We start from the raw sequence: 25,434 nt of genomic DNA on the forward strand, positions 1-25,434 counted from the left end.
GACAAAGGGAAGATGTTGTACAGATGTGTGGTGTTGCAGGGAGTACTGGTGACAAAGGGAAGATGTTGTACAGATGTGTGGTGTTGCAGGGAGTACTGGTGACAAAGGGAAGATGTTGTACAGATGTGTGGTGTTGCAGGGAGTACTGGTGACAAAGGGAAGATGTTGTACAGATGTGTGGTGTTGCAGGGAATACTGGTGACAAAGGGAAGATGTTGTACAGATGTGTGGTGTTGCAGGGAGTACTGGTGACAAAGGGAAGATGTTGTACAGATGTGTGATGTTGCAGGGAGTACTGGTGACAAAGGGAAGATGTTGTACAGATGTGTGATGTTGCAGGGAGTACTGGTGACAAAGGGAAGATGTTGTACAGATGTGTAGTGTTGCAGGGAGTGCTGGTGACAAAGGGAAGATGTTGTACAGATGTGTGGTGTTGCAGGGAGTACTGGTGACAAAGGGAAGATGTTGTACAGATGTGTGGCGTTGCAGGGAGTACTGGTGACAAAGGGAAGATGTTGTACAGATGTGTGGTGTTGCAGGGAGTACTGGTGACAAAGGGAAGATGTTGTACAGATGTGTGGTGTTGCAGGGAGTACTGGTGACAAAGGGAAGATGTTGTACAGATGTGTGGCGTTGCAGGGAGTACTGGTGACAAAGGGAAGATGTTGTACAGATGTGTGGTGTTGCAGGGAGTACTGGTGACAAAGGGAAGATGTTGTACAGATGTGTGGCGTTGCAGGGAGTACTGGTGACAAAGGGAAGATGTTGTACAGATGTGTGGTGTTGCAGGGAGTACTGGTGACAAAGGGAAGATGTTGTACAGATGTGTGGCGTTGCAGGGAGTACTGGTGACAAAGGGAAGATGTTGTACAGATGTGTGGTGTTGCAGGGAGTACTGATGACAAAGGGAAGATGTTGTACAGATGTGTGGTGTTGCAGGGAGTACTGGTGACAAAGAGATGTTGTACAGATGTGTGGTGTTGCAGGGAGTACTGGTGACAAAGGGAAGATGTTGTACAGATGTGTGGTGTTGCAGGGAGTACTGGTGACAAAGGGAAGATGTTGTACAGATGTGTGGTGTTGCAGGGAGTACTGGTGACAAAGGGAAGATGTTGTACAGATGTGTGGTGTTGCAGGGAGTACTGGTGACAAAGGGAAGATGTTGTACAGATGTGTGGTGTTGCAGGGAGTACTGGTGACAAAGGGAAGATGTTGTACAGATGTGTGGTGTTGCAGGGAGTACTGATGACAAAGGGAAGATGTTGTACAGATGTGTGGTGTTGCAGGGAGTACTGGTGACAAAGGGAAGATGTTGTACAGATGTGGTGTGTTGCAGGGAGTTCTGGTGACAAAGGGAAGATGTTGTACAGATGTGTGGTGTTGCAGGGAGTACTGGTGACAAAGGGAAGATGTTGTACAGATGTGTGGTGTTGCAGGGAGTACTGGTGACAAGCAAAAAATGTTGGTAGTGTTCATGGGCACTGATTTTCAGGTGTTGGTAAGGGGGTGGGGGGAGGAGGAAGTACTGAGAGTTCTGGTGACAACAGAAAGCTGTTGTCAGTGCACGAGCACTGTTGCAGAGGATGTTGATGACAGAAGTTATTAGTAGAGGTGCACTGTTGCAGAGGTTTTGGTGACAAAAGAAAGATTTCAGTGCAGTTGCGCTGTTGTAGGGCGTGTTGATGACAACAGAAATAAATTGTCAGTGCAGGTGCACTGTTTCAAGGGGTGTTGGTGTTATCAGTAGAGATGCCCTGTTACAGGGGTGTTGGCGTTATCAGTACAGGTGCACTATTGCAGGGGCGTTTGTGTTAACAATACAGGTGCACTGTTGCAGGGAGTGTTAACAGTAGAGGTGCACTGTTACAGGAGGTGTTGGTATTAGTACAGGGGGTGCTGGTGTTAATAATACAAGTGCTCTGTTACAGGGGGTGTTGATGTTAACAGTACAGGTGACCTGTTACATGGGGTGCTGGTGTGATTAGTACAGGTGCACTGTCATAGGGGATGGTTTTAACGGTGCAGTTGCACTGTTATAGGGGTTGCTTGTGCTAACAGTACAGGTGCACTGTTACAGGGGGTGTTGGTTGGGGGGAAGTACCAGGACGCCCTGCCTCTGGTCATCATGGGGTCTCCAGCCCTGGTGGTCGGCTTGCTGTCTACTTGGCTGCCGGAGACCCTGCACGCCAACCTCCCTGACACACTGGACGACCTCAAAACGAGCAAGATGTCAGGCTCCTCTCTCTCTCTCTCTCTCCCCCTCTCTCCCCCTCCTCTTTCTTTCTCTCACTCTGTCTTTGGTGAAGTAAAATGTAAAGCGAGTGGTCACTGACATTTTTAAAACTCGGGATATTAAGAGATTTCCCAGCAACCATTTTGGTAAAACTGTTTGACACGCAAATCAAACATACTAACATATTCCTTCAGTTCATTGACTGAAACAGAAGTCCATGAAATCCTGTAAGAAATGACAGTAAAATCCTGTGAGCTCGATCCTATACAAACCACTGTGGTTTTTTTCCCCAGTGTGTTGCTTCTTCCCACAATCACCAGTATTGTCAAGTCACCCCTTCTCCCTGGAACGTTTCTGTCCACTTTCAAAACTGCAATCGTCAACCCTCTTCTGAAGAAACCCAACCATGACGCAAACATTTTGAAAAAAAAACTATCAACCAGTTTGTAACTTTCCTTTCCTGGCTGAACTCCTTGAAAAAGCTGTCCTGAAGCTGCTCAACAACCACCTTTGTTTCAACAATCTCGTTCACCCCCTCATTGTGCCTATAGTGCTGACCACAGCACCGAAAACACCGAAACCACTCTCGTTCACATCCTAAACAGTCTACTGCTAGCGTCCGACTCCGGGAATTTCAGCCGCCTTTGACATGATAGACCATTCAATCCTTCTTTCCCGTCTTCATTTTACATTTGGCATCAGGGCACTGTTATTAACTGGTTCAAATATTATCTCATTGATCGATTCCAGTCGGTCATCGTTGATAATTTCCAGTCTGAACCCGATAAAATCGAACAGAGTCCCACAGGGATCTGCTTTCGGCCCAGTGCACTTCACACTGTACACTGCTCCTCTCCCTGAAATTATCAACCACCACAATGTCAGTCATCATTCTTATGCTGACACTCAGTTTCAGAAGCGTGATACCCCTGAAAAATTGGCCTCGCTCTTGCAAGAAACATCCGACTGGACATTCAAAACTGGATGACTTTAAGTGGTGGTGGTGTGTCCATCGAGATCGATGATGACCATCGTTGTCATCCAGCTGGGGGAGGGGGAGGATGCTCATGAATCTATCTGTGAATGCGCAGATGGCTGAATAGTCCAATCTGCGCACGAAATGTTCGCTGACAGTTGGGGCAGACAAAGACAGGCATATCATTGTCAGGGAGCTTGTTTGCCCGTGACTTTCTGGCCTGCCTCTTCTGAACAGCTGCTGCAGTCCTGTTGGCCTCGCACAACTTGGCGCCTTTGTGCACAGCAGCGCGCCATTTGTCACGGTCCACTGCAGATTCCTCCCAGGAGTCAGGGTTGATATCAAACGCTTTAAGAGAGACTTTCAGAGTATCTCTGAAGCGCTTCTTCTGACCTCCGTGTGATCTCTTCCCTTGTTGCAGCTCGCCATAGAAGAGCCTTTTGGGCATCCGATGGTCTGGCATGCGCGCCACGTGTCCAGCCCAGCGAAGCTGGGACTGCATCAGGATGGTGAAGATGCTGGGAAGGGTGGCTTTTGCGAGCACCTCTGTGTCTGGGGTCCTGTCTTGCCACTTGATCTTCAGTAGCTTCCCGAGGCATGTTGTGTGGAAGTGGTTCAGCTTCTTGGCATGTCGTTGGTACACTATCCAAGTTTCACAGGCGTACAGTAGTGTGGGGAGAACTACTGCTCTGTAGACCTTTAGCTTGGTCTCAAGACTAATGCCTCTTCTGTTCCAGACATTTGCACTGAGTCTGCCAAAAGTTGCGCTTGCTCTTGCAATCCTGACGTTCACTTCATCGTCGATCGTCGCATTTCGTGACAGTGTGCTGCCAAGGTATGTGAACCACTCCACCGCACTGAGTCTCTGACCGTTGACTGTGATGTTGGGCTCAACGTAGGGTTTCCCTGGGGCTGGCTGATGGAGAACTTCAGTTTTCCTCGTGCTGATGGTAAGGCCGAAGTTCCTGCTGGCAGTGGCAAACTTGTCGACGCTGAGTTGCATGTCAGCTTCAGATCCAGCGTTGAGGGCACAATCATCAGCAAACAGTCTCTGATGATGTCTGTCATGACCTTCGTTTTTGCTTGAAGCCTTCTGATGTTAAACAACTTGCCATCTGTTCGGTACTTTAGGCCGATTCCAACATCGCCATCTCTGAAGGCATCAGTAAGCATTGCAGAGAACATGAGGCTGAACAGCGTTGGAGCCAGGACACAGCCTTGCTTGACACCATTTGTGACAGCAAAAGGAGCAGATGTTTCGCCATTGTCCTGGACTCGAGCTTGCATGCCTTCATGGAATTGGCTGACCAAGGAAATAAATGTCCGAGGGCATCCGTACTTGGCCATGATCTTCCACAGTCCCTCTCTACTCAAGGTGTCGAAGGCCTTAGTGAGGTCGACATAGGTGGAGAACAGATCAGCATTTTGCTCCTGACATTTCTCTTGCAGCTGCCTTGCAGCAAACACCATGTCGGTGGTTCCGCGCTCTTTCCGGAATCCACATTGGCTCTCAGGCAAATGACCTTGGTCAAGGTGTGCTGTGAGGTGGTTTAGTAGGATCCTGGCAAGTATCTTGCCTGTGATGGAGAGCAAGGAAATGCCCCGATGGTTATCACAGGCTTGCCGGTTCCCCTTTCGCTTGTACAAGTGAATGATAGATGCATCTTTGAAATCCTGGGGGATCGTCTCTTCTTTCCACATGAGTGAGTACAGCTGATGGAGCTTAGTCAGCACAGTGCCTCCATCCTTGTAGACCTCTGCTGGTATGGAGTCTGAGCCAGGTGCTTTGCCACTGGATAGCAGACGGATTGCTTTCTGGGTCTCAAGAAGTGTTGGCGGATCGTCCAGTGCTTCGTTGATGGGGACTTGTGGGAGACGGTCTATGGCTTCATCATTTATGGAGGAAGAGCGATTTAAGACACTGTTGAAGTGCTCAGCCCAACTTTTGAGAATTTTCTCCTTCTCGGTGATCAAGGTATTCCCATCTGCACTGAGGAGGGGGGATGATCCTGAGGATGTGGGGCCGTAGACTTCTTTTAAGGCATCATAGAACCTCTTCATATCGTGCCTGTCAGCATATCCCTGGATCTCATCAGCTTTGTCACTCAGCCACTTATCCTGCATCTGGCGTAACTTTTGCTGAACAGTCCTGCGGATGGCATCGTACGCATCCTTTTTTGATGTGGACTTTGGGTTGCTCAGGTAGGCTTGATGCAGACGGCGTTTCTCATCCAGAAGCTGCTTGATTTCATCACAGTTTTCATCAAACCAGTCTTTGTGCTTTCTGGTCATGGGTCCCAGGGTCTCTGAAGCTGTACTATAGATCAGCTCATGCAGGGTCCTCCAGTCAGACTCCACATTCTGGTTGTCCAGAGAGGCAGATTCCAGACGATCTTCCAGCAACTCCACAAAGGACTGTTTGATGGTGATGTTATTCAGCTTAGCGATGTTGAGCCGTTTTGGAGCCTTCTGGCCTTGGGGGCGTCTCTTGGGCTGAATTCGAATATTCAGCTTCGAGACTACAAGGTGATGGTCTGTCCAACACTCGGCGCCGCACATGGTCTTTGTTACACGTACATCTTGCCTATCCCTTTTCCTGATGATGACGTAATCGATGAGATGCCAATGCTTTGAGCGAGGGTGCATCCATGACGTCCTGTTACGGGTAGGGAGGCAGAAAACTGTGTTGGTTATCAGCAGTTCGTGCTCTGCACAAGTCTGAAGCAAAAGAAATCCATTTGGGTTGCAGTGGCCCACACCACGCTTTCCAATCACTCCATCCCAGGAGATGTAGTCAGAGCCAACTCTAGCATTGAAGTCCCCAAGAATGATGAGCTTATCTGCTTTAGGGATAGCAGCAATGACAGAGTGAAGGTCCGCGTAGAACTTCGCCTTCACTTCATCCGGGTTGGTCATGGTTGGGGCGTAGGCACTGACAATGGTGAGGTGCTTCTGGCCAGATGCCAGTGGGAGTTTCATGGTCATAAGCCTATCGTTGACTCCCTTTGGGATTCCAGCTAGCTTGCTGAAAAGTGCTGTTTTTACTGCAAAACCAACGCCAGCCTCACGTCGCTCTTCGCTTCCTCGTCCACTCCAGAAGAAGGTGTAACCAGATCCCTGTTCACAGAGCTCGCCTTCGCCTGCAAGCCGAGTCTCACTCAAGACTGCGATGTCAGTGTTGTATCTGGCGAGTTCGGATGCAACTAGTGCCGTTCTCCTTTGGGGTCTGTCTGCGTTATCTCTGTCCAGGAGAGTCCTTATGTTCCAAGCACCAATGGTGAGAGGAACGATCCTTGTTTTTTTCTTTTCTTTTTGTTTCGACCGCTGATGTAGGGTCCCCGCCAGCCGCGGTATGCTGGCCAGGGTGATATGGAGCAGGCAATTTTTAGGGCACCTTTTCTAGCCCCTTCCTCATGCCAGGGAGGTGAGCATGCATTCCTAAAGAGGGCTGCTCAGACGGCTGCCGAGCTCCATCGCTGCTCCTGTCGACGAAGAACGACCCTATGGCCTGAGCCGCCTGCGTGCAGGTCTGCGGCTGCGACTGCCAGTGTACCCACACCTGTCGTTTCGTCACTCGCCTGTCGCCACAGGACTTGGGGGTGATGAAGTGATGAAGGATGAAAGGTCATTTTGGATGACTGATGACTTGCGCGATGAGTTTGTTTAAAGTGAAGAGGAGTTGCGCAACGTCGACCTCACTCTCTCGTCCGGGTCCACCAATTTCCAGTGGCAAGACTAAGTCGAGACGACTGGAGGATGAGCACGGATGCAGTGGATGACCAAGATATCCTTTCGGTGTCTCATCTTGCTCTCTGCACTCCACAGTGCATTGCTGTAACCGCCTTCCTCTCCGTTGAACCGATAGATTGAACCGCAGATTCTGCCGGATCCAGACTTCGCATGCATGGGTAGACACACCCCGGGGGCCAACTGCGTGTGGCATGCACACTAGCACAGTGGAGCTAGATGGCCGTCGGTGGCTCTCCTGAGCCAACGCCCTTTTATGGATCTCCATAAGGGTGTCTAGCCACCCGCCTCACCAGTCCCGGAAGGGAGCAGTGGGAGTGCCGGTTTAGTCGCCGGCAACCCGACCCTGAACAGGTTGTACTGGATTACAGGTTACCAGTAGCAGATCTAATGACCTGACCTGACCTGAATGACTTTAAATAAGTTACAACTGAAAGCAGACAAAACCGAAGCAATGATCATAGGCACTAAACAAAAAATCTTCCATCACAACTGACAGTCAAGCTTGGCACTACATCCATCCCTCTTTCCAGCTCAGTCAGGAACCTCGGCGTTGTCCTTGACAACACACTGTCCATGAAAAAAATGATCAGACATGTCAATCCAGCTACTGTCAATTGTGGCGCATCAGTTCCATTCGGAAATATTTGTCAAGGGACGCAACATCTAGACTTATCGTTTCTCTCACTGTGTGAGCTGTGTTGGGCAAGAAGACAGCATGTGATGTGTGTAGTGTGTTCGGCAGGAAGGAAGGATGTAAGGTGTGTGGTGTGTTCGGCAGGAAGGAAGGATGTAAGGTGTGTTGGACAGGAAGGATGTAAGGTGTGTGGTGTGTTCGACAGGAAGGATGTAAGGTGTGTGGTGTGTTGGACAGGAAGGATGTGTGGCGTGTTGGGCAGGAAGGATGGATGTAATGTGTGTGGTGTGGCAGGAAGGAAGGATGTAAGGTGTGTGGTGTGTTGAGCAGGAAGGATGTAAGGTGTGTGGTGTGTTAAGCAGGAAGGATGTAAGGTGTGTTGAGCAGGAAGGTGTGTGCTGTGTTGGGCAGGAAGGAAGGATGCAAGGTGTGTGCTGTGTTGGGCAGGAAGGAAGGATGCAAGGTGTGTGGTGTGTTGGGCAGGAAGGAAGGATGCAAGGTGTGTGGTGTGTTGGGCAGGAAGGAAGGATGCAAGGTGTGTGGTGTGTTGGGCAGGAAGGATGTAAGGTGTGTGGTGTGTTGGGCAGGAAGGAAGGATGCAAGGTGTGTGCTGTGTTGGGCAGGAAGGAAGGATGTAAGGTGTGTGCTGTGTTGGGCAGGAAGGATGGATGTAAGGTGTGTGCTGTGTTGGGCAGGAAGGATGGATGTAAGGTGTGTGCTGTGTTGGGCAGGAAGGATGGATGTCAGGTGTGTGCTGTGTTGGGCAGGAAGGATGTAATGTGTGTGGTGTGTTGGGCAGGAAGGATGTAATGTGTGTGGTGTGTTGGGCAGGAAGGATGTAATGTGTGTGCTGTGTTGGGCAGGAAGGATGTAATGTGTGTGTGCTGTGTTGGGCAAGATGGATGTAATGTGTGTGTGCTGTGTTGGGCAGGAAGGATGTAATGTGTGTGTGCTGTGTTGGGCAGGAAGGATGTAATGTGTGTGTGCTGTGTTGGGCAGGAAGGATGTAATGTGTGTGTGCTGTGTTGGGCAAGATGGATGTAATGTGTGTGCTGTGTTGGGCAGGAAGGATGTAATGTGTGTGCTGTGTTGGGCAAGATGGATGTAATGTGTGTGCTGTGTTGGGCAGGAAGGATGTAAGGTGTGTGCTGTGTTGGGCAGGAAGGATGTAAGGTGTGTGCTGAGTTGGGCAGGAAGGATGTAAGGTGTGTGCTGTGTTGGGCAGGAAGGATGTAAGGTGTGTGCTGTGTTGGGCAGGAAGGATGTAAGGTGTGTGCTGTGTTGGGCAGGAAGGATGTAAGGTGTGTGCTGTTGGGCAGGAAGGATGTAAGGTGTGTGCTGTTGGGCAGGAAGGATGTAAGGTGTGTGCTGTGTTGGGCAGGAAGGATGTAATGTGTGCTGTGTTGGGCAGGAAGGATGTAAGGTGTGTGCTGTGTTGGGCAGGAAGGATGTAATGTGTGTGCTGTGTTGGGCAGGAAGGATGTAAGGTGTGTGCTGTGTTGGGCAGGAAGGATGTAAGGTGTGTGCTGTGTTGGGCAGGAAGGATGTGCTGTGTGTGCTGTGTTGGGCAGGAAGGATGTGCTGTGTGTGCTGTGTTGGGCAGGAAGGATGTAAGGTGTGTGCTTTTGGGCAGGAAGGATGTAAGGTGTGTGGTGTGTTGGGCAGGAAGGATGTAAGGTGTGTGGTGTGTTGGGCAGGAAGGATGTAATGTGCGTGCTGTGTTGGGCAGGAAGGATGTAATGTGCGTGCTGTTGGGCAGGAAGGATGTAATGTGTGTGCTGTTGGGCAGGAAGGATGTGCTGTGTGCTGTTGGGCAGGAAGGATGTGCTGTGTGCTGTTGGGCAGGAAGGATGTCATGTGTGTGCTGTGTTGGGCAGGAAGGATGTCATGTGTGTGCTGTGTTGGGCAGGAAGGATGTCATGTGTGTGCTGTGTTGGGCAGGAAGGGTGTAATGTGTGTGCTGTTGGGCAGGAAGGGTGTAAGGTGTGTGGTGTTGGGCAGGAAGGGTGTAACGTGTGTGCTGTGTTGGGCAGGAAGGGTGTAAGGTGTGTGCTGTGTTGGACAGGAAGGATGTAATGTGTGCTGTGTTGGACAGGAAGGATGTAATGTGTGTGGTGTTGGGCAGGAAGGATGTAATGTGTGTGCTGTGTTGGACAGGAAGGATGTAATGTGTGTGCTGTGTTGGGCAGGAAGGATGTCATGTGTGTGCTGTTGGGCAGGAAGGATGTCATGTGTGTGCTGTTGGGCAGGAAGGATGTAAGGTGTGTGCTGTTGGGCAGGAAGGATGTCATGTGTGTGCTGTTGGGCAGGAAGGATGTAAGGTGTGTGCTGTGTTGGGCAGGAAGGATGTAAGGTGTGTGCTGTGTTGGGCAGGAAGGATGTCATGTGTGTGCTGTTGGGCAGGAAGGATGTAATGTGTGTGCTGTGTTGGGCAGGAAGGATGTAATGTGTGCTGTGTTGGACAGGATGTGTGTGGTGTTGGGCAGGAAGGATGTAATGTGTGCTGTGTTGGACAGGATGTGTGTGGTGTTGGGCAGGATGGATGTAATGTGTGCTGTGTTGGACAGGATGTGTGTGCTGTTGGGCAGGAAGGATGTAATGTGTGCTGTGTTGGACAGGATGTGTGTGGTGTTGGGCAGGAAGGATGTAAGGTGTGTGCTGTGTTGGGCAGGAAGGAAGGATGTAAGGTGTGTGCTGTTGGGCAGGAAGGATGTAATGTGTGCTGTGTTGGACAGGATGTGTGTGCTGTTGGGCAGGAAGGATGTAATGTGTGCTGTGTTGGACAGGATATGTGTGGTGTTGGGCAGGAAGGATGTAATGTGTGCTGTGTTGGACAGGATGTGTGTGGTGTTGGGCAGGAAGGATGTAATGTGTGCTGTGTTGGACAGGATGTGTGTGGTGTTGGGCAGGAAGGATGTAATGTGTGCTGTGTTGGACAGGATGTGTGTGGTGTTGGGCAGGAAGGATGTAATGTGTGCTGTGTTGGACAGGATGTGTGTGGTGTTGGGCAGGAAGGATGTAATGTGTGCTGTGTTGGACAGGATGTGTGCTGTGTTGGGCAGGAAGGATGTAATGTGTGCTGTGTTGGACAGGATGTGTGTGCTGTTGGGCAGGAAGGATGTAATGTGTGCTGTGTTGGACAGGATGTGTGTGGTGTTGGGCAGGAAGGATGTAATGTGTGCTGTGTTGGACAGGATGTGTGTGGTGTTGGGCAGGAAGGATGTAATGTGTGCTGTGTTGGACAGGATGTGTGCTGTGTTGGGCAGGAAGGATGTAATGTGTGCTGTGTTGGACAGGATGTGTGTGGTGTTGGGCAGGAAGGATGTAAGGTGTGTGCTGTTGGGCAGGAAGGATGTAATGTGCGTGCTGTGTTGGGCAGGAAGGATGTAATGTGTGTGCTGTGTTGGGCAGGAAGGATGTAATGTGTGTGCTGTTGGGCAGGAAGGATGTAATGTGTGTGCTGTTGGGCAGGAAGGATGTAATGTGTGTGCTGTGTTAGGCAGGAAGGATGTAAGGTGTGTGCTGTGTTGGGCAGGAAGGATGTAATGTGTGTGCTGTGTTGGGCAGGAAGGATGTAAGGTGTGTGCTGTGTTGGGCAGGAAGGATGTAATGTGTGTGCTGTGTTGGACAAGATGGATGTAATGTGTGTGCTGTTGGGCAGGAAGGATGTAAGGTGTGTGCTGTTGGGCAGGAAGGATGTAAGGTGTGTGCTGTGTTGGGCAGGAAGGATGTAAGGTGTGTGCTGTGTTGGGCAGGAAGGATGTAAGGTGTGTGCTGTGTTGGGCAGGAAGGATGTAAGGTGTGTGCTGTTGGGCAGGAAGGATGTAAGGTGTGTGCTGTGTTGGGCAGGAAGGATGTAAGGTGTGTGCTGTGTTGGGCAGGAAGGATGTAAGGTGTGTGCTGTGTTGGGCAGGAAGGATGTAATGTATGTGCTGTTGGGCAGGAAGGATGTAAGGTGCTGGGCAGGAAGGATGTAAGGTGTGTGCTGTGTTGGGCAGGAAGGATGTAAGGTGTGTGCTGTGTTGGGCAGGAAGGATGTAAGGTGTGTGCTGTTGGGCAGGAAGGATGTAAGGTGTATGCTGTTGGGCAGGAAGGATGTAAGGTGTGTGCTGTTGGGCAGGAAGGATGTAAGGTGTGTGCTGTTGGGCAGGAAGGATGTAATGTGTGTGCTGTGTTGGGCAGGAAGGATGTAATGTGTGTGCTGTGTTGGGCAGGAAGGATGTAATGTGTGTGCTGTGTTGGGCAGGAAGGATGTAAGGTGTGTGCTGTGTTGGGCAGGAAGGATGTAAGGTGTGTGCTGTGTTGGGCAGGAAGGATGTAAGGTGTGTGCTGTGTTGGGCAGGAAGGATGTGATGTGTGTGCTGTGTTGGGCAGGAAGGATGTGCTGTGTGTGCTGTTGGGCAGGAAGGATGTAAGGTGTGTGCTGTGTTGGGCAGGAAGGATGTAAGGTGTGTGCTGTGTTGGGCAGGAAGGATGTAAGGTGTGTGGTGTGTTGGGCAGGAAGGATGTAAGGTGTGTGGTGTTGGGCAGGAAGGATGTAATGTGCGTGCTGTGTTGGGCAGGAAGGATGTAATGTGTGTGCTGTTGGGCAGGAAGGATGTAATGTGTGTGCTGTTGGGCAGGAAGGATGTAATGTGTGTGCTGTTGGGCAGGAAGGATGTGCTGTGTGCTGTGTTGGGCAGGAAGGATGTCATGTGTGTGCTGTGTTGGGCAGGAAGGATGTCATGTGTGTGCTGTGTTGGGCAGGAAGGATGTAATCTGTGTGCTGTTGGGCAGGAAGGATGTAATGTGTGTGCTGTTGGGCAGGAAGGGTGTAAGGTGCGTGGTGTTGGGCAGGAAGGGTGTAAGGTGTGTGCTGTGTTGGGCAGGAAGGATGTAATGTGTGTGCTGTGTTGGGCAGGAAGGATGTAATGTGTGTGCTGTGTTGGGCAGGAAGGATGTAATGTGTGTGGTGTTGGACAGGAAGGATGTCATGTGTGTGGTGTTGGGCAGGAAGGATGTAATGTGTGTGCTGTGTTGGGCAGGAAGGATGTCATGTGTGTGCTGTTGGGCAGGAAGGATGTCATGTGTGTGCTGTTGGGCAGGAAGGATGTAAGGTGTGTGCTGTTGGGCAGGAAGGATGTCATGTGTGTGCTGTTGGGCAGGAAGGATGTAAGGTGTGTGCTGTGTTGGGCAGGAAGGATGTAAGGTGTGTGCTGTGTTGGGCAGGAAGGATGTCATGTGTGTGCTGTTGGGCAGGAAGGATGTAATGTGTGTGCTGTGTTGGGCAGGAAGGATGTAATGTGTGCTGTGTTGGACAGGATGTGTGTGGTGTTGGGCAGGAAGGATGTAATGTGTGCTGTGTTGGACAGGATGTGTGTGCTGTTGGGCAGGAAGGATGTAATGTGTGCTGTGTTGGACAGGATGTGTGTGCTGTTGGGCAGGAAGGATGTAATGTGTGCTGTGTTGGACAGGATGTGTGTGGTGTTGGGCAGGAAGGATGTAAGGTGTGTGCTGTGTTGGGCAGGAAGGAAGGATGTAAGGTGTGTGCTGTTGGGCAGGAAGGATGTAATGTGTGCTGTGTTGGACAGGATGTGTGTGCTGTTGGGCAGGAAGGATGTAATGTGTGCTGTGTTGGACAGGATATGTGTGGTGTTGGGCCAGGAAGGATGTAATGTGTGCTGTGTTGGACAGGATGTGTGTGGTGTTGGGCAGGAAGGATGTAATGTGTGCTGTGTTGGACAGGATGTGTGTGGTGTTGGGCAGGAAGGATGTAATGTGTGCTGTGTTGGACAGGATGTGTGTGGTGTTGGGCAGGAAGGATGTAATGTGTGCTGTGTTGGACAGGATGTGTGTGGTGTTGGGCAGGAAGGATGTAATGTGTGCTGTGTTGGACAGGATGTGTGCTGTGTTGGGCAGGAAGGATGTAATGTGTGCTGTGTTGGACAGGATGTGTGTGCTGTTGGGCAGGAAGGATGTAATGTGTGCTGTGTTGGACAGGATGTGTGTGCTGTTGGGCAGGAAGGATGTAATGTGTGCTGTGTTGGACAGGATGTGTGTGGTGTTGGGCAGGAAGGATGTAATGTGTGCTGTGTTGGACAGGATGTGTGCTGTGTTGGGCAGGAAGGATGTAATGTGTGCTGTGTTGGACAGGATGTGTGTGGTGTTGGGCAGGAAGGATGTAAGGTGTGTGCTGTGTTGGGCAGGAAGGATGTAATGTGCGTGCTGTGTTGGGCAGGAAGGATGTAATGTGCGTGCTGTGTTGGGCAGGAAGGATGTAATGTGTGTGCTGTGTTGGGCAGGAAGGATGTAATGTGTGTGCTGTTGGGCAGGAAGGATGTAATGTGTGTGCTGTTGGGCAGGAAGGATGTAAGGTGTGTGCTGTGTTAGGCAGGAAGGATGTAAGGTGTGTGCTGTTGGGCAGGAAGGATGTAAGGTGTGTGCTGTGTTGGGCAGGAAGGATGTAATGTGTGTGCTGTTGGGCAGGAAGGATGTAAGGTGTGTGCTGTTGGGCAGGAAGGATGTAAGGTGTGTGCTGTGTTGGGCAGGAAGGATGTAAGGTGTGTGCTGTTGGGCAGGAAGGATGTAATGTGTGTGCTGTTGGGCAGGAAGGATGTAATGTGTGTGCTGTTGGGCAGGAAGGATGTAAGGTGTGTGCTGTGTTGGGCAGGAAGGATGTAAGGTGTGTGCTGTTGGGCAGGAAGGATGTAAGGTGTGTGCTGTTGGGCAGGAAGGATGTAATGTGTGTGCTGTTGGGCAGGAAGGATGTAAGGTGTGTGCTGTGTTGGGCAGGAAGGATGTAAGGTGTGTGGTGTGTTGGGCAGGAAGGATGTAAGGTGTGTGCTGTTGGGCAGGAAGGATGTAATGTGCGTGCTGTGTTGGGCAGGAAGGATGTAATGTGTGTGCTGTTGGGCAGGAAGGATGTAATGTGTGTGCTGTTGGGCAGGAAGGATGTGCTGTGTGCTGTGTTGGGCAGGAAGGATGTCATGTGTGTGCTGTGTTGGGCAGGAAGGATGTAATGTGTGTGCTGTTGGGCAGGAAGGATGTCATGTGTGTGCTGTTGGGCAGGAAGGGTGTAAGGTGCGTGGTGTTGGGCAGGAAGGGTGTAAGGTGTGTGCTGTGTTGGGCAGGAAGGGTGTAATGTGTGTGCTGTGTTGGGCAGGAAGGGTGTAATGTGTGTGGTGTTGGGCAGGAAGGATGTGATGTGTGTGCTGTGTTGGGCAGGAAGGATGTCATGTGTGTGGTGTTGGACAGGAAGGATGTAATGTGTGTGCTGTGTTGGGCAGGAAGGATGTAATGTGTGTGCTGTTGGGCAGGAAGGATGTCATGTGTGTGCTGTTGGGCAGGAAGGATGTAAGGTGTGTGCTGTTGGGCAGGAAGGATGTCATGTGTGTGCTGTTGGGCAGGAAGGATGTAAGGTGTGTGCTGTTGGGCAGGAAGGATGTAAGGTGTGTGCTGTGTTTGGCAGGAAGGATGTAAGGTGTGTGCTGTGTTGGGCAGGAAGGATGTCATGTGTGTGCTGTTGGGCAGGAAGGATGTAATGTGTGTGCTGTGTTGGGCAGGAAGGATGTAATGTGTGCTGTGTTGGACAGGATGTGTGTGGTGTTGGGCAGGAAGGATGTAATGTGTGCTGTGTTGGACAGGATGTGTGTGCTGTTGGGCAGGAAGGATGTAATGTGTGCTGTGTTGGACAGGATGTGTGTGCTGTTGGGCAGGAAGGATGTAATGTGTGCTGTGTTGGACAGGATGTGTGTGGTGTTGGGCAGGAAGGATGTAAGGTGTGTGCTGTGTTGGGCAGGAAGGATGGATGTAAGGTGTGTGCTGTTGGGCAGGAAGGATGTAATGTGTGCTGTGTTGGACAGGATGTGTGTGCTGTTGGGCAGGAAGGATGTAATGTGTGCTGTGTTGGACAGGATATGTGTGGTGTTGGGCAGGAAGGATGTAATGTGTGCTGTGTTGGACAGGATGTGTGTGGTGTTGGGCAGGAAGGATGTAATGTGTGCTGTGTTGGACAGGATGTGTGTGGTGTTGGGCAGGAAGGATGTAATGTGTGCTGTGTTGGACAGGATGTGTGTGGTGTTGGGCAGGAAGGATGTAATGTGTGCTGTGTTGGACAGGATGTGTGTGGTGTTGGGCAGGAAGGATGTAATGTGTGCTGTGTTGGACAGGATGTGTGCTGTGTTGGGCAGGAAGGATGTAATGTGTGCTGTGTTGGACAGGATGTGTGTGCTGTTGGGCAGGAAGGATGTAATGTGTGCTGTGTTGGACAGGATGTGTGTGCTGTTGGGCAGGAAGGATGTAATGTGTGCTGTGTTGGACAGCATGTGTGTGGTGTTGGGCAGGAAGGATGTAATGTGTGCTGTGTTGGACAGGATGTGTGCTGTGTTGGGCAGGAAGGATGTAATGTGTGCTGTGTTGGACAGGATGTGTGTGGTGTTGGGCAGGAAGGATGTAAGGTGTGTGCTGTTGGGCAGGAAGGATGTAAGGTGTGTGCTGTTGGGCAGGAAGGATGTAATGTGCGTGCTGTGTTGGGCAGGAAGGATGTAATGTGTGTGCTGTGTTGGGCAGGAAGGATGTAAGGTGTGTGCTGTGTTGGGCAGGAAGGATGTAAGGTGTGTGCTGTTGGGCAGGAAGGATGTAAGGTGTGTGCTGTGTTGGGCAGGAAGGATGTAAGGTGTGTGCTGTGTTGGGCAGGAAGGATGTAAGGTGTGTGCTGTGTTGGGCAGGAAGGATGTAAGGTGTGTGCTGTGTTGGGCAGGAAGGATGTAAGGTGTGTGCTGTGTTGGGCAGGAAGGATGTAAGGTGTGTGCTGTGTTGGGCAGGAAGGATGTAAGGTGTGTGCTGTGTTGGGCAGGAAGGATGTAAGGTGTGTGCTGTTGGGCAGGAAGGATGTAATGTGTGTGCTGTGTTGGGCAGGAAGGATGTAAGGTGTGTGCTGTGTTGGGCAGGAAGGATGTAAGGTGTGTGCTGTGTTGGGCAGGAAGGATGTAAGGTGTGTGCTGTGTTGGGCAGGAAGGATGTAATGTGTGTGCTGTGTTGGGCAGGAAGGATGTAATGTGTGTGGTGTTGGGCAGGAAGGATGTAATGTGTGTGCTGTGTTGGGCAGGAAGGATGTAATGTGTGTGGTGTTGGGCAGGAAGGATGTAAGGTGTGTGCTGTGTTGGGCAGGAAGGATGTAAGGTGTGTGCTGTGTTGGGCAGGAAGGATGTAATGTGTGTGCTGTGTTGGGCAGGAAGGATGTAAGGTGTGTGCTGTTGGGCAGGAAGGATGTAAGGTGTGTGCTGTTGGGCAGGAAGGATGTAAGGTGTGTGCTGTTGGGCAGGAAGGATGTAAGGTGTGTGCTGTTGGGCAGGAAGGATGTAAGGTGTGTGCTGTGTTGGGCAGGAAGGATGTAAGGTGTGTGCTGTGTTGGGCAGGAAGGATGTAAGGTGTGTGCTGTTGGGCAGGAAGGATGTAAGGTGTGTGCTGTGTTGGGCAGGAAGGATGTAAGGTGTGTGCTGTGTTGGGCAGGAAGGATGTAAGGTGTGTGCTGTGTTGGGCAGGAAGGATGTAAGGTGTGTGCTGTGTTGGGCAGGAAGGATGTCAGGTGTGTGCTGTTGGGCAGGAAGGATGTCAGGTGTGTGCTGTGTTGGGCAGGAAGGATGTGAGGTGTGTGCTGTTGGGCAGGAAGGATGTGAGGTGTGTGCTGTTGGGCAGGAAGGATGTAAGGTGTGTGCTGTTGGGCAGGAAGGATGTAAGGTGTGTGCTGTTGGGCAGGAAGGATGTAATGTGTGTGCTGTTGGGCAGGAAGGATGTCAGGTGTGTGCTGTTGGGCAGGAAGGATGTCAGGTGTGTGCTGTGTTGGGCAGGAAGGATGTGAGGTGTGTGCTGTTGGGCAGGAAGGATGTGAGGTGTGTGCTGTTGGGCAGGAAGGATGTAAGGTGTGTGCTGTTGGGCAGGAAGGATGTAAGGTGTGTGCTGTTGGGCAGGAAGGATGTAATGTGTGTGCTGTTGGGCAGGAAGGATGTAATGTGTGTGCTGTTGGGCAGGAAGGATGTAAGGTGTGTGCTGTGTTGGGCAGGAAGGATGTAAGGTGTGTGCTGTGTTGGGCAGGAAGGATGTAAGGTGTGTGCTGTGTTGGGCAGGAAGGATGTAAGGTGTGTGCTGTTGGGCAGGAAGGATGTAATGTGTGTGCTGTTGGGCAGGAAGGATGTAATGTGTGTGCTGTGTTGGGCAGGAAGGATGTAAGGTGTGTGCTGTTGGGCAGGCAGGATGTAAGGTGTGTGCTGTGTTGGGCAGGCAGGATGTAAGGTGTGTGCTGTGTTGGGCAGGCAGGATGTTATGTGTGTGGTGTTGGGCAGGAAGGATGTAAGGTGTGCTGTGTTGGGCAGGAAGGATGTAATGTGTGCTGTGTTGGGCAGGAAGGATGTAAGGTGTGTGCTGTTGGGCAGGAAGGATGTAAGGTGTGTGCTGTGTTGGGCAGGAAGGATGTAATGTGTGTGCTGTGTTGGGCAGGAAGGATGTAATGTGTGTGCTGTGTTGGGCAGGAAGGATGTAATGTGTGTGCTGTGTTGGGCAGGAAGGATGTAAGGTGTGTGCTGTTGGGCAGGAAGGATGTAATGTGTGTGCTGTGTTGGGCAGGAAGGATGTAATGTGTGTGCTGTGTTGGGCAGGAAGGATGTAAGGTGTGTGCTGTTGGGCAGGAAGGATGTGATGTGTGTGCTGTGTTGGGCAGGAAGGATGTAAGGTGTGTGCTGTTGGGCAGGAAGGATGTAAGGTGTGTGGTGTGTTGGGCAGGAAGGATGTAAGGTGTGTGCTGTTGGGCAGGAAGGATGTAATGTGCGTGCTGTGTTGGGCAGGAAGGATGTAATGTGTGTGCTGTTGGGCAGGAAGGATGTGCTGTGTGCTGTGTTGGGCAGGAAGGATGTCATGTGTGTGCTGTGTTGGGCCGGAAGGATGTAAGGTGTGTGCTGTTGGGCAGGAAGGATGTAATGTGTGTGCTGTTGGGCAGGAAGGGTGTAAGGTGTGTGGTGTTGGGCAGGAAGGGTGTAAGGTGTGTGCTGTGTTGGGCAGGAAGGATGTCATGTGTGTGCTGTGTTGGGCAGGAAGGATGTCATGTGTGTGGTGTTGGGCAGGAAGGATGTCATGTGTGTGCTGTGTTGGGCAGGAAGGATGTCATGTGTGTGGTGTTGGGCAGGAAGGATGTCATGTGTGTGCTGTGTTGGGCAGGAAGGATGTAATGTGTGTGCTGTGTTGGACAGGAAGGATGTCATGTGTGTGCTGTTGGGCAGGAAGGATGTAAGGTGTGTGCTGTTGGGCAGGAAGGATGTCATGTGTGTGCTGTTGGGCAGGAAGGATGTAAGGTGTGTGCTGTTGGGCAGGAAGGATGTAAGGTGTGTGCTGTGTTGGGCAGGAAGGATGTCATGTGTGTGCTGTTGGGCAGGAAGGATGTAATGTGTGTGCTGTGTTGGGCAGGAAGGATGTAATGTGTGCTGTGTTGGACAGGATGTGTGTGGTGTTGGGAAGGAAGGATGTAATGTGTGCTGTGTTGGACAGGATGTGTGTGGTGTTGGGCAGGAAGGATGTAATGTGTGCTGTGTTGGACAGGATGTGTGTGGTGTTGGGCAGGAAGGATGTAATGTGTGCTGTGTTGGACAGGATGTGTGTGGTGTTGGGCAGGAAGGATGTAATGTGTGCTGTGTTGGACAGGATGTGTGTGGTGTTGGGCAGGAAGGATGTAAGGTGTGTGCTGTGTTGGGCAGGAAGGAAGGATGTAAGGTGTGTGCTGTTGGGCAGGAATGATGTAATGTGTGCTGTGTTGGACAGGATGTGTGTGCTGTTGGGCAGGAAGGATGTAATGTGTGCTGTGTTGGACAGGATGTGTGTGGTGTTGGGCAGGAAGGATGTAATGTGTGCTGTGTTGGACAGGATGTGTGTGGTTGGACAGGATGTGTGTGGTGTTGGGCAGGAAGGATGTAATGTGTGCTGTGTTGGACAGGATGTGTGTGGTGTTGGGCAGGAAGGATGTAATGTGTGCTGTGTTGGACAGGATGTGTGCTGTGTTGGGCAGGAAGGATGTAATGTGTGCTGTGTTGGACAGGATGTGTGTGCTGTTGGGCAGGAAGGATGTAATGTGTGCTGTGTTGGACAGGATGTGTGTGGTGTTGGGCAGGAAGGATGTAATGTGTGCTGTGTTGGACAGGATGTGTGTGGTGTTGGGCAGGAAGGATGTAATGTGTGCTGTGTTGGACAGGATGTGTGCTGTGTTGGGCAGGAAGGATGTAATGTGTGCTGTGTTGGACAGGATGTGTGTGGTGTTGGGCAGGAAGGATGTAATGTGTGCTGTGTTGGACAGGATGTGTGTGGTGTTGGGCAGGAAGGATGTAATGTGTGCTGTGTTGGACAGGATGTGTGTGCTGTGTTGGGCAGGAAACGAGGATGCCTGTGCTGCGTGGACAAACCGGACCCCGCGGAATGCGAGGTGAAGACGGAAGAGGTGTGCACGTCACAATGTTGATACACAGGATCAGCAACATCTCCATCCCTATGGCCACACCTGTAGTCACTCCATCCCTATGACCACACCTGTAGTCACTCCATCCCTATGACCACACCTGTAGTCACTCCATCCCTATGGCCACACCTGTAGTCACTCCATCCCTATGGCCACACCTGTAGTCACTCCATCCCTATGGCCACACCTGCAGTCACTCCATCCCTATGGCCACACCTGCAGTCACTCCATCCCTATGGCCACGCCTGCAGTCACTCCACCCCTATGGCCACGCCTGCAGTCAGCCCACCCCTATGGCCACGCCTGCAGTCAGCCCACCCCTATGGCCACGCCTGCAGTCAGCCCATCCCTATGGCCACGCCTGTAATCAGCCCATCCCTATGGCCACACCTGCAGTCACTCCATCCCTATGGCCACACCTGCAGTCAGCCCATCCCTATGGCCACACCTGTAGTCAGCCCATCCCTATGGCCAAGCGTGTAGTCAGCCCATCCCTATGGCCAAGCGTGTAGTCACTCCATCCCTATGGCCAAGCGTGTAGTCAGCCCATCCCTATGGCCAAGCGTGTAGTCACTCCATCCCTATGGCCAAGCGTTGTTGTCACTCCATCCCTATGGCCAAGCGTGTAGTCAGCCCATCCTTTTTCACGACAGCTTCACATCACCGTTCTGCCGCTGTCAACTGAGGATGAGGAGGAGAAGGATGGGGAAGAGGATGGTGTCGTTGATGTCTGTGCAGTGTTATCTGCATATTTTACTATTCTTTAAAGAAAAGCGTAGCCTGTAGATGTTTAGTGTTCAAGCGCCACCCCGCCCGCCCGCACACACACACACAGGTGCGTGTGCGCATGAGCGTACTCAAATGCACGCGCTCAACTCATACACACCCTTTTTTCCGTACTCTGCGTGTGCATCGAACACGCTGACCACTTCATCAGTGGCACTGTCTTTTCATTCACATCGATTCAACAACTGAATTACTTGCGTGTGTCATCAAGTACAAACTATGTGATGATGGTTCTCCATGAACATTTCATGGCTGAAATCCGATCTTCCCGCTCTGTGTGTGTGTGTGTGTGTGTGTGTGTGTGTGGATATCAAGATGGCTGTTGACTAATGTTTGTTTTGTTTCTGTGCCCTCTGTTTCTCTGCCTGTGTGAAAACGATGTCCCTACCTTTCTACCGACAAACGGCATGATATTAATAGCATGCGATGATAAAAGATAGACATAAAAGATAATAAAACAAATAATCCCGCATGGTTATCGCTTATATCATTTATCATTTCGCTACCATATATTATGTAGAAAATATGCAGTGGGTAGACATCCGCTGTGCAGAATAGTAAATGTTTACTTGTGGACAATAGGTCCCCGATAGTTTAATCAGATAATATGTATATGTATGCCTCTATAAACTGATCTAAAATCCTGAATTAATACTTTCATACCTGCGAATGTAGTAGTAGTGACACTTGCATGGCGATATCTTCGATCAGAGACCAAACTCAAAGCGCCTTGCAGACACACAGGCAGTTACACAACAGGCTGTCTATCTGGGCTGAGCCGACTGACAGCTGCTTTGGGGCGCTCAGCATTATGTCCTGAGTCAACCGGAAGGGCTTCCCGTCACCATCACGATTACACATGTACTGTAGAGTGGCTTCAGAATTTGTCAGGGACAACCCTTTTGTTGCCGTGGGTTCTTTGACGGGCGCCAAGTGCGTGCTGGACACGGGACCTCGGTTTCTCGTGTCATCCGAATAGTTAGCTAGCGTCCAGACCACTACTAGTGTCAGAGGCACCGTGGTGGAGCCAGTAAAGCGGCGGGCTTCTGATTCAGTGTTGACAAGTGATCCATGTTTGAGACACGTTTCGGTACAGTGTTGTGCCCATGGGAAAGACACTGATTTTCCTCGCTCCACCCAGGTGTCAATGGACATCGGACTTCAGTCGGGGAAGGTTCAAACAGCGGGAGGACAGGACAGGGCCCAGCCTTTCTTTGATGAGCCTTTGACACAATGACTTCCATTCAAAGCCAGCACAATGCATCGTCATAGCAACACATCATCCACAGATAACTTCCTTTTCAACTGCTTGACCTGATCCACTCATTCTTCGAAACAGCAAAAACAAGTAAGGTAGGGCAACAAAGCAGAACATCATTCTATACTTTATTATTTACTTGTATGAAATCAGAGGCAGTATGCACTGGCTTGGGGGGAGAGAGAGAGAGCGTGTGTGTGATTGTCTAGCTTTGCACTTGTTTTTTGCTCAAAATTTCACCCTTTCAGCCTTGTTCTCATTTGACATTTTTGCGGAGTCCGTTTATTAGTAATGGAAGAGATGGATAGTTGCTTATACTTTTTTCCCCCGTTACACCTTTGCTCATTGTACAAATATTGATGGCACACTGTGTTATTCTTTGAGGGGTGGCTAGGTGATGAGTTATTCTTAGTGGTGAGTTATTCTTAGGGGATTGCGAATTGCTTGGTGGCGAGTAATTCTTAGGGGATAGCGAATTGCTTGGTGGCGAGTAATTCTTAGGGGATAGCGAATTGCTTGGTGATGAGTTACTCTTAGTCGATGGTGAGTTATTCTTAGGGGGTGGCGAATTGCTTGGTATTGTTTTTTGTATCTTCCACAATCTTTTTAAACCCGAGTTCAGCCTAAACTGTGAAACATTCTTTTAACCCTAATACGACACTGCTTTTATCTCTTTTTTTAAAAAAAATAATGTTTTGTTTAGATGCATGTTTGTAAGCGCTTGGTATGAGGGTCATTCAATAAATAAGGTGAATTTTTCGGTATAAGGACTTCTAATACAGATAGAAGCTTACTTTTTTTTTTCAACGTAGGTCTCCCAGCACTGTCACACACTTTTCCCATCTGTGCACAAGCTTCCGTATTCCCTCAGCGTAAAAATCTTTGGACTGATGTCTCAGCCAGTCGCTCACAACACTTTTGACTTCATCGTCACTTTCAAACTTCGTGCCTCTCGTGACCGCTTTCAAGGGACCAAACAGGTGAAAGTCTGAAGGGGCAAGGTCTGGGCTGTAAGGGGGATGAGGGAGCAGTTCCCAGCCCAGCTCGTTGATGGTCATTGACTCGATCACCTCAGGAGACCTCACTTCTGTAGGCCTTCCAGGCCTGTCTTCATCCTCAACACTGCTCCGTCCTTTAAACAATTTAGCCCACTTGTAGACATTTTTTCGGCTAAAACATGTGGCACCATACACAGTTGACATTCCCATCTTTGTTAATCGCCAAAACTCTCAAAGTTTTTTTTTTAATCTGCAAAACAAATTAAATCCATGTGAAAAAGAAGTAAAACAAAAAAAAAAGTAAGCTTCTATCTGTATTAGAAGTCCTTATACCGAAAAATTTACCTTATTTATTGAATGACCCTCGTATATGTATACAAACGTCCATATATATATATATATATATATAGATATGTGCCATCATAAACTTTCGATGATTAAACATATACTGTGCTGTCATCAGTGCTTTCGTCACTTCTTTTGACTGACTCCTCTCTCTCCCTCTCCCTCCCTCCCTCTCTCTCTCTCAATCGACAATAACCTATCTTGGTCAAAACACATAGAAAGTCTAACCAAAACCATTGCTTCGAGGTTACATCAGTTGAAAAAAATGAAAAATTTCCTTTCCATACATGCTAGAAAATTATTCTTTTACTCATACATTCAATCCAATATTGACTACGCTTCCACTCGATTCGGCAAGCAATAATTTACTAAAACTGTTGATTAATATTCACAAAAGAGCCGTAAAACGTACCATTGACAAATCTTCAACATTGACAGAAACTGATTATAAACAAATAGGCATCCTTCCACTTAAGGCTAAACTATTACACAATAAAGGACTGTTCATGCACAAAATCCTTCATGGCAACACTCCATCCTATCTGACAAATATGTTTAGTTTTAATAATTATCGACACCCACATAAGATAAACCTTCCATTTACTACTATCTTTTTATGTAAATCAAGCCTTGCATATTCAGGGGGGTGGTTATGGAATCATATCCCAAAAACTTTAAAAATGGAATCAAATTTTCAAAAATTGAAATCTAACTTACTAATATACCTAATGAGTCTCTCAAACTTGGCACCTCTTTATCCTGAAATGTACTGATTATGTTCCAATTTCAGTGATATTTTATGAGTATAGAAAATGAAGTTTGCTTTTGATTCACCACCCATGTCCGATCTCTTGTCAATCCATCCTTTTTTTTCTTTTTTCTTTCCCTTAATGATTTAATCTTTTCAATGATGGTCTGTCGTGTCGTGCTTAATTAGGTAATGTGCATGCTTTCATTTATGCCTTTTATTTTCATATGTAATTGTGTGTGTGTGTGTGTGTTTGCCTTTTTTTTTTTTTTTTTCTTCTTTGCCCTTGAGGGCTGGATGCACAAAAACAGCCATGCTTACTCCCCTACCCTCGTTAAATAAAAATTCGTTTCGTTTTTTCTCTCTCTCTCACCCTTTCTCTCTTAATATCCTGCCACTTGTACCGTACCTGTGGCGTTACTGTCACCTGCACCATACCTCACTGCAATATACCTCACTGCAATATACCTCACTGCACCGCACCTCACTGCACGGTACTTCACTGCACCGCACCTCACTGCACCGCACCTCACTGCACGGTACATCACTGCACCGTACCCCACTGCACCGTACATCACTGCACCGTACATCACTGCACCGTACCTCACTGCACTGTAATCACTGCACCGTACATCACTGCACCGTACCCCACTGCACTGTAATCACTGCACCGTACATCACTGCACCGTACCTCACTGCACTGTAATCACTGCACTGTAATCACTGCACCGTACATCACTGCACCGTACCCCACTGCACTGTAATCACTGCACTGTAATCACTGCACTGTACATCACTGCACCGTACCTCACTGCACCGTACATCACTGCACCGTACCTCACTGCACTGTAATCACTGCACCGTACATCACTGCACCGTACCCCACTGCACTGTAATCACTCCACTGTACATCACTGCACCGTACATCACTGCACTGTACATTACTGCACCGTACCTCGCTGCACCATGCCTCACTGCACCGTACCTCACTGCACCATGCCTCGCTGCACCGTACCTCGCTGCACCATGCCTCACTGCACTGTGCCTCACTGCACTGTACATTACTGCACCGAACCTCACTGCCACATGCACTATACGTCACTGCACCGTACCTCACTGCACCGTACCTCGCTGCACCATGCCTCACTGCACCGAACCTCACTGCACTGTACATCACTGCACCGTACGTCACTGCACCGTACCTCGATGCACCATGCCTCACTGCACCGAACCT

General features: G+C 49.8%; 1 protein-coding gene across 1 annotated transcript in view; it reads left to right on the top strand.

The window, feature by feature from the left end:
* LOC143297718 (organic cation transporter protein-like) overlaps window positions 1–20,333 on the top strand; it is a 96,021-nt gene extending 75,688 nt beyond the window's left edge. The window contains exons 10-11 of the mRNA XM_076610137.1: window positions 2,078–2,229; window positions 19,981–20,333. Coding sequence (XP_076466252.1) covers window positions 2,078–2,229; window positions 19,981–20,068 — 240 coding nt within the window. The 3' untranslated portion in view covers window positions 20,069–20,333. The remainder of the gene's footprint in view (window positions 1–2,077; window positions 2,230–19,980) is intronic.
* The last annotated feature ends 5,101 nt before the right edge of the window (window positions 20,334–25,434 follow it).

This window comes from Babylonia areolata, chromosome 23 (assembly GCF_041734735.1).
Source record: "Babylonia areolata isolate BAREFJ2019XMU chromosome 23, ASM4173473v1, whole genome shotgun sequence".
NCBI classification, from domain to species: Eukaryota; Metazoa; Mollusca; class Gastropoda; order Neogastropoda; family Buccinidae; genus Babylonia; species Babylonia areolata.